The sequence below is a fragment of the Scyliorhinus canicula genome, chromosome 2 (assembly GCF_902713615.1).
Source record: "Scyliorhinus canicula chromosome 2, sScyCan1.1, whole genome shotgun sequence".
Classification (NCBI taxonomy): domain Eukaryota; kingdom Metazoa; phylum Chordata; class Chondrichthyes; order Carcharhiniformes; family Scyliorhinidae; genus Scyliorhinus; species Scyliorhinus canicula.
The window spans coordinates 127,963,263-127,975,707 of NC_052147.1; the positions used below are offsets into that span (position 1 = coordinate 127,963,263).

Sequence of the window (12,445 nt, forward strand, 5' to 3'; positions counted from 1 at the left end):
GGTCTGTGCCGAGTGCAAGCCGCACTTCTACCAGCCGGGCCGTGCGCGCCTGGTAAAAGCGTCCCGCCCCTTTGAACGCCTCAGCGTGAACTTCAAAGGGCCCCTCCCCTCCACTGACCGCTATATCTATATCCTTAGTGTGGTCGATGAATTTTCTAGGTTCCCCTTCGCCATCCCATGCCCGGATATGATGTCTGCCACCGTCATCAAGGCCCTGGATTCCATTTTCGCCCTGTTCGGTTTCCCCGACTACATCCACAGTGACAGGGGATCCTCGTTTATGAGCGATGAGCTGTGTCATTTCCTGCTCAGCAGGGGTATCGCCTCCAGCAGGACGACCAGCTACAACCCCCGTGGAAACGGGCAGGTAGAGAGGGAGAATGGGACGGTATGGAGGGCCGTCCAGCTGGCCCTACGGTCCAGGAATCTCCCAGCCGCTCACTGGCAGCAGGTTCTCCCTGATGCGCTCCATTCCATTCGGTCGCTACCGTGCACCGCAACTAACAGTACACCCCATGAATGTGTTTTTGCCTTCCCTAGGAAGTCTATGTCCGGGGTGTCACTCCCGACGTAGTTCACGACTCGGGGCCCAGTCCTTCTCCGTAGGCATGTCCGGCACCACAAGGCGGAACCCCTGGTGGACAAAGTACGCCTTCTCCACGCCAACCCTCAGTATGCCTACGTGGAGTTCCCTGACGGCCGCCAGGATACAGTCTCGCTCCGGGACCTGGCTCCGTCAGGTGCCGATCCCATGCCCATGCCCCTTTTTCCCTCCGCGCCACCATCCTTTTCCCCGGCGCCCCCCTATTCGTCCCCACCAGGTCCATCCCTTGTCCTCCTGCCCACACTGGAGGACACAGGAGATTTCGCCTCACTCTCGGAGTCATCACGCCAGCAGCCAGCACCAACACCGCCAGCACCTGCACCGACGTCGACACCACAGCGGAACATTCGACCGCCGGTTTGGCTCAACCTGTAACCTGCTAACCGGATGGACTCTTGGTTTTCTTTGTTTGGACCCTTTTGTACATATATCATCCTTTGTATTATAGTTACACGTCACCCTCGCAGGACTCATTTTTACAGGGGGTGAATGTGGTGATAACCACTGTAGATATGCGTACTTGCAGTAGGGGGATGTATGGCTGTACCTGTAATACAGGTTCCTCCGGTATGCCCCTGCCAGCTAGCTCCGCGCACAGGGAGCTTGTGTATAAATATGCGTGTGAGTCACTCAGACCCTAGTTTACAGTTGCAGCCGGAGGAATAGCATCACACAGCAATAAAGCCTCGATTGAACTTGTCTCTCGTCTTTAAGTGTAATTGTTAGCGCCACACATATCATTTACTGGAAGGAGTTACATGAACTCTCCAGATGCACTGGGTCGAGGTACAAATGGGGCATGGCTGCTTCACAGTGATCAGCGCGGGGGGAGGATGGTTGAATTAAGGAATAGATGTCTTCTTGAGGCTGCTATCTTCTTTCCTCCTTGCTGACATCCTACACAGTCTGGTGAAGACAGGTGGGCTGGACAGAGAGATAGGACTGTGCTGGACTGGTGATTAAATATGGTGCCAGGACCTTCAAACCTGTCAGCTGAAGGTGGGCAGAGAAATTAGATGCTGGCCCAAAAGATGACTCAGAAAGGAACTCATTTGTACATAATTAATGAGGCTCCAATTGCAAACTACCACATAAAAGGCTAACCAGTTTACAAAATGGAGGCTCATAGAATAGGAGGGTGGGATTCAACCTGGATGAAAAATAAAATGCTTAATGACATAAAACAGCGGTAGGGTAAAGACTGGTTTGTGGCTGGGGAATGGTGGACTTTCCTGTTCACCAAGGGTCAGAGTACAGAGTAAAATTTGCGAAGAAGTATGGCTGACAATGAGGATGATGACACTCCAGTGCTACAGCTCACAGATTGCACAATGGACAGACAAGTGGGAAATGGGACCTAATAGAGTGAAACGTGACTTGATGCCCATTTACAGAATGGATAACGAGACTCAATATAGATTCTGACACATCTAATAACTGCATTGGGACAGAGTGATCTGGGGTTTGTGCATATCAAACTTGGAAAGTGGCAGGATATATAGAGAGATGTATGGAAGATATATGGAAGACGTTGAACTCAATGTTGAGTCCAGACAGCTGAAATGGAAGTTGAGGTGCTGTGTTGGGCTTCACTGGAACATTGAAGCAGGCTGAGGACAGAAACATAAGCAGCACAAAGATTCACACTGAGGTTGGAGGTTAGTATCTGCAGAAATTAATGATGGGTATAGTGACTGGGCTCCTACCTGAAAGTTATGAGGTTTGAATAAATGATGGGCCAGAGAAACAAGCAGAGCAGCACCTGCCATGTGTTTGTGTCAACGGAGAGCTCACCCCACCAGATCTTGGTCAGCAAGGCCTGCAAGAAAAAGAGGAGAAAATCACAATTGGACCATGTCCAGGAGTTCCCTGGAAAAAGTAATGGCCAGAAACATCATCACAAATACTTTCCTGTAACAGCTGGGTGGGTAGTGGCTGGTCCACTCAAACTGTTTCAACAAGAGCCAATGTCACACATCGAAACCACCAGTCATCAGCATTTGCTGAGGAAGAATGAATGAGTGAAGAAGTTGGATAGTAAGTGGGAGAATAAGGAAGAAAAGAAAAGCAACTTGCATTTACCTCAGGCGGGATTCTCCCCTACCCGGCGGGATGGGGGGTCCCGGCCGGACGGAGTGGCATGAACCACTCCGGCGTCGGGCCGCCCCAAAGGTGCGGAATCTTCCGCACCTTCAGGGGCTAGGCCCGCCCCAGAGTGGTTGGCGCCCCGCCGGCTGGCCGGAAAGGGGCTTGGCGCAACGTCAACTGGCGCCAAAGGGCCTCCACCGGCCGGCTTGAGTCGCCGCATGCGCAGGAGCGCCAGCGCGTGCTGGCGTCGTCCCCGTGCATGTGCAGAGGGATTCGCTTCTGCACCGGGAATTGCGAGGGCCACGGCTTCCGGTGCGGAACAATTGAGTGCCCCCACAGCACAGGCCCGCCTGCGGATCGGTGGGCACCGACCGCGGGCCAGGCTACCGTGGGGGCACCTGCCGGGGCCAGATCCCACCGCGACCCCCCAAGAACCCCGGAGCCCGCCCACGCCGCCAGGTCACGCTGGTAAGGGACCTACTCTGATTTACGCCGGCAGGACCGGCAAAGAACGGGCAGGACCGCGGCTCATCGCGGGCCGGAGAATTCGGTCAGGCCCATTGAGTCACGCCGGACCCTGCCATTCTCCAAAGCGGGCGGCGCGACTCATGCCAGGCCGGTGTTTGGGGGGGGCGGGAGAATTGGGAGGACAGTGGGGGTGGGATTCACTCTGGCGATTCCCCCACCCGGCCGGGGGGGGGGGTCGGAGAATCCCACCCCTCGTCTGTTCAGCATAACTCTCTTGATTCAGAAACTGTTCCTTCAGACTGAAAAATGTCACTCCATTATGGAAGAAACATGAAAGGGAAATCAAGAAATGATAAACCCATTCACCTCACATCTGTTCTTGGGAAATTTACAAATGTCTATAATTAAGGATAGGATGATCTGTGAGAGCGAGCCTGGATTTGCAACGGGTAGGTCATGATGAATCCAAATGTTTTGAAGATGTGCCTCATGGGTACAGTTGATTGCCAATGGATGTTATTTATATGGACTTCAAGAAGGCATCAAATAAGAGACTCTGCTAAAGCTCATAAATTGAAGGCAAATTACTGACCTGGTTAGGAAATTGGCTGGGAGACAGGAGACAAAGAGTAGAAATCATGGGCAGGAACTCTAATTAACAGGACGTGATTAGCAGAGATCTGTGTTGGGTCTCATATTCAACATTTTCATTAATGATTCAGGTAATAGGATAGAAAGTCACATATTCATTTGGATCAATGGTACAAAGTTAGGCAGCATTGTCAAACAGTACAGATGAAATGTCACATTGGAATAATTAGACACAAAATATTGATAGATTAAGTAATTACAATGTAGGCAATTTAAGTTAGAATAGGGTAATAGCCAAAAAGCTAAAAACCATGGCTGTCCCAAAAGACTTGGGGATCCAGGTGCACAGATCATTTAAATGTTATGAACAGGTACTGAGAATCATTCAGAAGGCTCACGCAATGCTGGTCTTTACAGCAAGAAGACCAGACTATCAGCATGTAGAAGTCATGCGTAAGCTATACAAAGGTTAGCACAAGACATCTTGGGCTGGGAGGGAGTACAGTGTTGATTTACCAGAATAATATATGGACTCTATAGTATAAAACACAAGGCTATGAACCGAGTGCTGGAAAATGGGATTAGAATAGAAAGGTGTTTGAAGGCAACACAGACATAATGGGCTGAAGGGCCTCTTCTGTGCTGTAAAACTCTGGGCGCAATCTACCGACCCCGTTCGCCACAGGCACAAATCCCTTTATGGCTGCTTGTTACATCTTGCGAGTAGCCAAAATTGGGGTTTGCGCTGGCGAGATCTCAGTTTGAGATCTTCCCCAACGAGGGCGTGAACCAGATTTCCATGAGCTTTCATAAATGTTAATATAAGTAAAGAGCTTTACGTCAGAGTATCTGCCCATGAGGTATCCTCCTCTCCCCCACACCCGGCTGCATGATGTCATGCTGGCGACAATCACACCTGGTTTTCAGAAACAAAAAATAGTGAAGACGACCATGCTGGGGGTGCAGAGGCAACTAGAGGCACTGGGAGCTGAGGGACAGGGCTGGGCATTGCCCACTGATATCTCGGCAGTGCCCCCTTTAAAAATGGTGTGCTGACCTTGCGGTGATCTTGACATGGGTATGTACAGAAGGGGCTGATGGGAAATGGAAATACCACTAGGGGGCAGCACTGGTGGGTATAAAGGGGGAAGCAAACAGTCCTCAAGGCTCTTTGGCTGATTAGACTGTGAGAAGAACAAAGGCAGAGATTTAGCTCAGGGCTGCTAGTGTGGTCAGGCCTAGTTGGAGTGTATAGAAACGTTGTAACCTTTCGACTAGTACAGTTCTTAAAGTAAGAGCTCACGCAGTTATTTAAGTTGTGTTACTCAATAAACTTTATGTAAAACTTCTGGACGACTTTGTGCCTTCTTCCGAAAGCCTTTGCTGGAACTGAATTGAGTAGCACATGTTGCCTGCCATACAGGTAACAAAACAGACCTCAGAACCAAGTCTTTGCTGGCGTATTTAGCCCTCTCCCCCCAATCCTCCCAGCTGGCTGTGTGATCTTCACCAGCACTAGAGTGCTGTTTAATCAGGCGACAAAAGAGGTAAGAGAAACCTTGGGTTTCACACAACAATTTTCCCTTGATCCAGTGTGATGAACGGTTACTGTACTACTGTACCTTATCATCATGTAAGGTGATGTCCCCTTTAAGACCGGGCTTGGAACCCTGGGAGACTCCGCCCACCAGGGAGCCGTATATAAGGGGCCGCTCTGTAGGCGGCACCAGTAAGCACCCGTCTCGGCATCAGGCTAGTTCTTAGCTTATTAAAGCCTTCTTTACTGTTCTACTCTCTTGCATCGTTATTAGAACATAGAACATAGAACAGTACAGCACAGAACAGGCCCTTCGGCCCTCGATATTGAGGGTACTACATCCAGCACTCTGCAATTTTGGGAAAAATCCGCCCTATGGGTCTATGGGATTACACAAATTGGTTTAGTTTTGAATAAGAGGAAATTTGGTGAAAGTTTAAAGAGTAACACATATGATAGTTTAATAAAGAGAAATCTGTTGTTTTGAAAGCCAAACTCTCCGGCTGGGACTCTCTGGTGGCCAACTCCGGAATCGCGTGCGGCGGCCCGGGGGGTGGGGGGGGGGGGGGGGGGGGGGAGGTGGTTACAGACGGCAGACCGAGCAGTGAGTACATGTAGTGTGGCCCGTTCCACTCAGCTTGGCACACAGCCCTCCAGGGCAGATGGCCCACCAGTGACACTATCAGCTTGCCCAAATCGCAGGAACACCAGCCGTCACCAGGGCCCACCTGTTCATTGCACCCCTGCTCCCATCCACCCTGTCCCCAGACAGGTAGGCACAACCTGTGCCTCACACCGAGGAACCACTGTATACTACAGCTACGGTCCCAACCGGTGCCCACTCCCTCACCCAGCCCCGTCTATGGTCCCTGCCCGCACTCGAGTCAGTGGCACACGGTGCACCCCTGCAGCCAGGTGGCACCCTGCTGTCGTGATAGAATGTGGCCCACCCCAGGACGGCACCCACAGTAGACCCCACAGGAGGCCGTGAGACAGGGGCCACAAAGCATAATGCTGGCAGGGATTCTACTCTCTCAATGTGCAGGTGGTGTGTGACCGCTGGACGCACATTGTGCACTTCTGCACCTGATACCCAGGCAGCGTGCAAGACGCCTTTATCCTGGCACACTCGACGCGCCTAATGCCTTCAAGGTGCTCCCCCAGGGTGAGGGTTCAGCTCTTGGGTGACAAGGATTATCTGCTGTGGTTGTGGCTGATGACATGCAGTGTTGGCCTGGGTGGCACGCATTATTGGCACCGCCCCCGGCTCCTGCAGGCAGTTGGACTCTTCAACTGCACCTGCTGGTGCTGGATGGTTGCTGACAACCCCTCCTGTTGTCCCTGGCTCTGTGCCTCCATCTCCAACATTGATGGGACCACCTTTTCCAAAAGTCTAAGTCCGTCTAGACAGCAGCTAGTCCCTGGGGTCGGGCAGCTCTCCGACCGTACCTCCACCTGATGTACCTCAGCATGTGTGTGGTGTGCACCAGATCGTGTTCCAGGAGCTTCTTCACTGTAATGCCCAGCCGAGGTGAGAGCCTCTGGGATGGTGGAGAGTGCTGGTGGCAGTGATGAGAAATCGGTGTTGGCCCAACACAAGTTCTCCGGGGGGGGGATCACAGGGTGGCAGCTGGGGACGGTGTCACCAACCCGCTTCGTCTGATGGTGACCTTGCAAGACACAATACAAGATGCATGGTGAGATCAAGGGTAGGTGTGGTGTGGGGAGGGAGGGATCACTCACATGCTATAGGGACAGTGCAACGCATTGGGGGCTCACATTGTTGTCCCATACCGACCTACGCCTTAGCGACTGACTGCTCTCCTGGCTCATCGACCAGGCCCAACACAATCTTCTCTGTGGCGGTGAGGGGCCACAGGTCCAGCGGGCCCCCTCTGGTCCTTTCTGCCTCATGGCAGTTATTGGCTGCCTTCTCCTGGTGGGACAGATAATGCACAGTGTGAAACACTCAGACACGGGGAGCACAGGGGGTCCACAGCTAATGGCCTGTTTGTTGGGGCACTTGGTAAAGGGGGGGGGGGGGGGCGCTATGGATGTTGGCATGCAGTGCTGAATGAAATGGGAGGGGGCTGCAGGCAGGTGGGGTACCGTCGCCCTTGGGAAGAATGGGGAGGGGATGAGGGCTTGAGGTGTTTGGGGTGAGGATGGTGCTGAGGTCATGGAGGTGTTGCCTCACCATGCCTGGCCTGAGCAGTTGCCCATCCTAACATTACACTGCCGACCGATCTACCTGGTGAGGGCCGCAAGGGGGCTGCGGGGTTGAGGGGTGAGAGATGTGGGATGGGGGTGGTGCTTGGGGCACAGAGATTGACTCACCTGGGTCGCCCCGAAGAGGGTGAGCAGCTTCTTCTGGCACTGCTGCATGGTCCTCGCTGTGGGGCCAACGGCACTGACTGCCTCTGCCACCAGCACAGAGGCCCATTTAACATTGGCGGGTGGCAGCCTCCTTCCCATCCCGGGGAGCAGGGCAGGGTGTACAGCCTCCCCTCCATGGCATCCAGCAGTGTCTTCAGCTCTGCCTCTCCAAACCTCGGGGCCTCTAGTCGGGCTGGCATCGTCTTGGCTGGATTGAGAGTGTGTGGGCAGTGAGTCTGTGGAATTCTCTCCCGCAGAAAGCAGTTGAAGGAAAAACATTGTGGGTAGGATTTTCCATCGGCCAACGTTGAAATCAGGAAAGGTGATTGGGCAGACAATCGGTCTTGACGCAGAAATAGTGGCCTTTGCGGATTCGTGCCACATCGCAATTCTCCGGCGCCTCGACAGTGGTGTCAATGCGTCCTTCTCCGCACATATAGTACATGCCGTTTGCATATCATTACCGGGCCACACCGGTATTCTTTGGGACCTCCGCGATGCTCTGCCTCTGTCGGGGGTAATTCCCGCCGGCGAGGTTTATTTGTGCTACTAAAAATTGGGAAACAGGCGTCGTGGCTGAAGAGTGAGAGAGAGGAGGTAAGGACACTCAGAATTGCGACGGTGGTCTGCCGGTACTGACACTGGCCGGGCTAGCTGGGGTGGGGAGGGTGATTGTGGGTGACGAGGGGATGGGCCGCAGGGCTGCGTTGAACACCCACAAGACCAGAGTGTCCAGGCACAGACCACCATTGCTACGGACTGCAAGGCAGCCATCTTGCTGCACACCCCACTCACAACACACCTTGGCCCATAGTTCCACAGAGTGATACTGGATGTATTGGTGTGGCCACCCTATCACCTCAGCACCCCACCTTCCACATTACCCCCCTCACTACCGGCCGGCACCCACCGGCAGATGTCATGCGGCCCACCCAAGGGCAACACATACAGTAGCCCCTGCAGGGTGCACCGCACAGGGGACACAGAGAGTACCACTGGCAGGGGCAGAGCCAGCCGATAGTAACGCTGGCAGCAGGGTTGGCCGCCAGGGCCAGAGGCCCCCATGGTGCCAGGCACCTACGGGATCCAGGGTACGGAGTTGTTGAGGGGGGGGGGGGGGAAGGACGATATGCAGGGGCAAAGTATACAGTGGCAAATAGGGCCACCCTGTAGCCCATTGGACCTGATTGTATGTGGGGGTACACACCATGCTAACATATCGGCATCTCACCCCCTGCAGACAATGGATATTGGAATTTAATCAGCAATGGTGGCCTTCCAGCTAGTCATTGCAGCCCTGGGGGATGCCCTGCGGCTGTATGAGCTGGAGCTGCTCGAGGAGGAGGATGCTGCAGCAGCAGAGCTGGCCCCAGGGGAACAGGATGCAGCCATTGAGGATGAGAGTCGACTGCCCAACAAGCTGAGGAGGAGGAGGAGGTGCAAAGGAGGCACCAGATGAGGCCTCACGTGTACCAGCAACGCCATTTGAAGAACTGCCGGACCGGGCGTGCCGTCGAAGACTCCGGTCGAGCAGAGGGACAATGTGACATATCTGCCAGATGATGGCACACCTGGCACCGTGGGGGAATGGGAGAGGGCACCCGTCTGTGGGAACCTGTCTGGAATCTCACAGGCCTCAGTGCACAGATGCATCCTCTCCATCATGGAGGCCCTGTCTGCTCAGTGGGCACAATATATCTATTTCAATGTGTACCAAGCCCACCAGGATGCCCAGGCAGCGAGGTTCGCCATTATCGCCGAGATGCCCTGGGTCCTGGGGGCGATCGGCGAGATGCATGGCACCCTATGAGCACCTGCAGATGACAGGCTGGTCTTCACAAACCAAAAGGGGATCCACTCGATGAACGTGCAGCTGGTGTGTGACCATGAGCTGCACATCTGTGCCCGATGCCCGGGCAGTATGAACGACGCCTTCACCCTGGCATGCTTGATGGTTCCTGGTTTCTTTGAGGTGTACCCCTGGCTGGGGAGTTGGTTCCTGGACAGTGGTTACCTGCTGTGGTCATGGCTGAGACCAGCCCATGCCGCGACCCAGGGCCACGATCGAGCGATGCTTCGGCATCCTGAAGATCCCTGGACTGCTGTAGAGGGGCCCTCCAGTATTGCTCTGGGAGGGTCTCCCACACCGTGGTGATTACAACGGTGGAGGTGGGAGAGTGGAATGGTTTTGGGACACCCGAGTGGTGAGCGCTGGCTGAACTGCGGTCTCTGGGTCAAGCACCACCCCCTGCGCCCCCTCTGCAGCCAGTGCAGATCAGCCCATCTCTCACACCCATCTGATAGAGGCAGCTTGTAACAGGTATTTAACGTGAACAAATACATACAGGTTTGTGCCATAGCCTCTAAAGCTACCCTGTGTGCTGCACCCCGCCAACTTAACTTAACTGGTGTCAATTTTTCAGAACCTATGGGCCATATCTCTACGTCTAGGTGGATCCCCAGGCAGTATATCAGGAGTGGAGGCGGCCTGCTGTGATTCCCGCCCTGTGACCTGGGTCCTCTTTGGCGGTCATCTTCAAGGGTAACTTCTGCTCGGGTGACCCAGGTAGTGTGGTGCCACCCCGTGCTGCCCGTTGCCCATGTGATGCGCCAGGGACAGGAGAGGGGGAGTCCAATGTGCTGCGATCCTCCAGCAGCTCTCCTGCAGGAGTCACCAGCATAGACCCCATCACCTTCTCCTCCCTCGGGATGTCCGATGACCCCCAGGCCACTCCATGGGATTGAGGTGCGAGCAGAGCTGACCCCTGAAGCTACCCGCTACGTGGCGCTACCAGTTCCTGGAGATCTGCATGTCTCCATGCTCATGGCCATAGAGCACAGGGAGTGGACCACCTCCATCTGGGACTGCACCATCACACCCAGTGACTGTTCCACCACCGTCTGGGTCTGTGCTACATCAGCCAGTGACTGCGCCTACTCCCACTGGGATTATGCCACCTCGCTCTGTGTCTGAGCTTGGGCAATGCTGCCGATGCCCTCAGCCATGGCCTGCTGTGACTAGGTCCCGCTCTGGAGCGCCGCTGCAATTTCCAGGTGGCTGCAGCACATGGCTGCCTATGATAGGGCAGCCCTGTTCTGGGCAACCATCTGCACAGATTGCCCCAGGCTTTGGACACATTAAATCATGGCCGACACTCGCCCCAAGGCCTCCTCCGTGAATGCACACCTGTGCGGTATTGGCCTGCGTGGCACGCATGGTCAGCACCACCCCCTGCTCCTCCACGCAGTTGGCTGGGTCAGCACAGGGACTGGTTTAGCACAGGGCTAAAGAGCTGGCTTTTAAAGCAGACCAAGGTAGGCCAGTAGCACGGTTCAATTCCCGTACCAGTCTCCCCGAACAGGCGCTGGAATGTGGCGACTAGGGGCTTTTCACAGTAACTTCATTTGAAGCCTACTTGTGACAATAAGCGATTTTCATTTAATTTCAGTTGGACTCCTCCAACTGCACCTGCAGGTTCTGAAGGCTCGCCGCCAACCTCTCATGTAGACCCCGGCTCTGAGTCTGCATCTACACAATCCCAAAAGCAGTTTGGACAGGTGCCAGTCCCTTGGGTCGCCCTACCCTCTGACCGTCCGCCACCTCAGGTGTTCCTACCTCCACCTGATGTAGCGGATCAGCTGTGTGGTGCCCACCTGGTAGTCCGCCAGGAACCTCTTTAGTAAAGTACCCAACCAAGCTGAGTGTCTCTGGGATGGTGAAGGGTGTTGGAGACGGCTGTGACGGCAAGTCGGTGTTACGGGATGCGGGTTGATGGCTCCCATCTGGGTTGGTGCTATCGTTGTCGCTGCGCGCCACCTGGGATGTGGTTGTGGTTGGGGGCGGGAGACACCAGAAGGCCCCGCCTCATCACCAGCAGCTCTTGCAAGACCAATGCAAAACGCATGATAGTATCGTGGCCCATGGGGCAGTGGGGAGATGGTGGTGGACGTTGGGAGTGGTAGGGATAGAGGTGACACACGTGCCGTGGGGAATCGCGACTCAGTGTGGTCTCACTTCCGCACCTGATGTCAACCTCCGCCCCAGCGACTGCCCCTTTTTTAGGTTCTCCGTCCAGTGCCCTCTGTTCTGTTCCGGTGAGGGGCCACAGGTCCGGCAGTCCCCTCGAGTCTTCTGCTTCTCTCGGCGGTTGTGAGCGGCCTGGGTGGGGGAGGGGACGCACTGAAAACACACAGTGTTAGAAAGTCCATCGCATGCAGCCCAGTTGGTGAGTAGCTGGTGGCTTCAGTGGCCAGGGCACCCAGCCATGGCGGCAGGTATGGGCGCTGGCATGTGGTGCAGGGTGGGTGTTCGGCTGCCCTCCGGGTGGGGGTGGGGTCAGGTTACAGGCATGTGGGACGGGGGTTGGTGTTCTGGGCACAGTGCTGCTTACTCACCCTGGCTGTCCTGAAGACGTCATGCAGTTGCTTTCGGCACTACTGGCCGGCCCTCACAGTGCTGCCTCTGCCACGTACGTTCAGGCCCGACAAATGGACAAATGGCGGCTGACAGCCTCTTTCCCACCCCAGGGTATAGGGCGGCCTGCCTCTCCTCCATGGCGTCCAGCAGCGTGTCCAGTCTGGCAACCGTAAACCTTGGTGCTGCTCTTCTTGTTGGCTGGTTGGTGTGTGTGGGAAGTGAGGAGTATATGTGCGGCTGCAGCTTGTAAGCCTCCCGAGTATCAATCCCGAACCCAGTGAATCTGGAACTGCTTCTCATTGGAATTGATTGTGTTCCATGTGGCGCTGGTGCTGGCCCCTTAACGGTCGGTGAATTGGTCCAA

The 12,445-nt window shown here is 54.8% G+C and overlaps 1 protein-coding gene across 1 annotated transcript in view; it reads right to left on the reverse strand.

Annotated features, from left to right (window-relative positions):
- trpm2 (transient receptor potential cation channel, subfamily M, member 2) overlaps positions 1-12,445 on the reverse strand; it is a 254,653-nt gene that overhangs the window by 112,999 nt on the left and 129,209 nt on the right. The window contains exon 15 of the mRNA XM_038790260.1: positions 2,311-2,423. Coding sequence (XP_038646188.1) covers positions 2,311-2,423 — 113 coding nt within the window. The remainder of the gene's footprint in view (positions 1-2,310; positions 2,424-12,445) is intronic.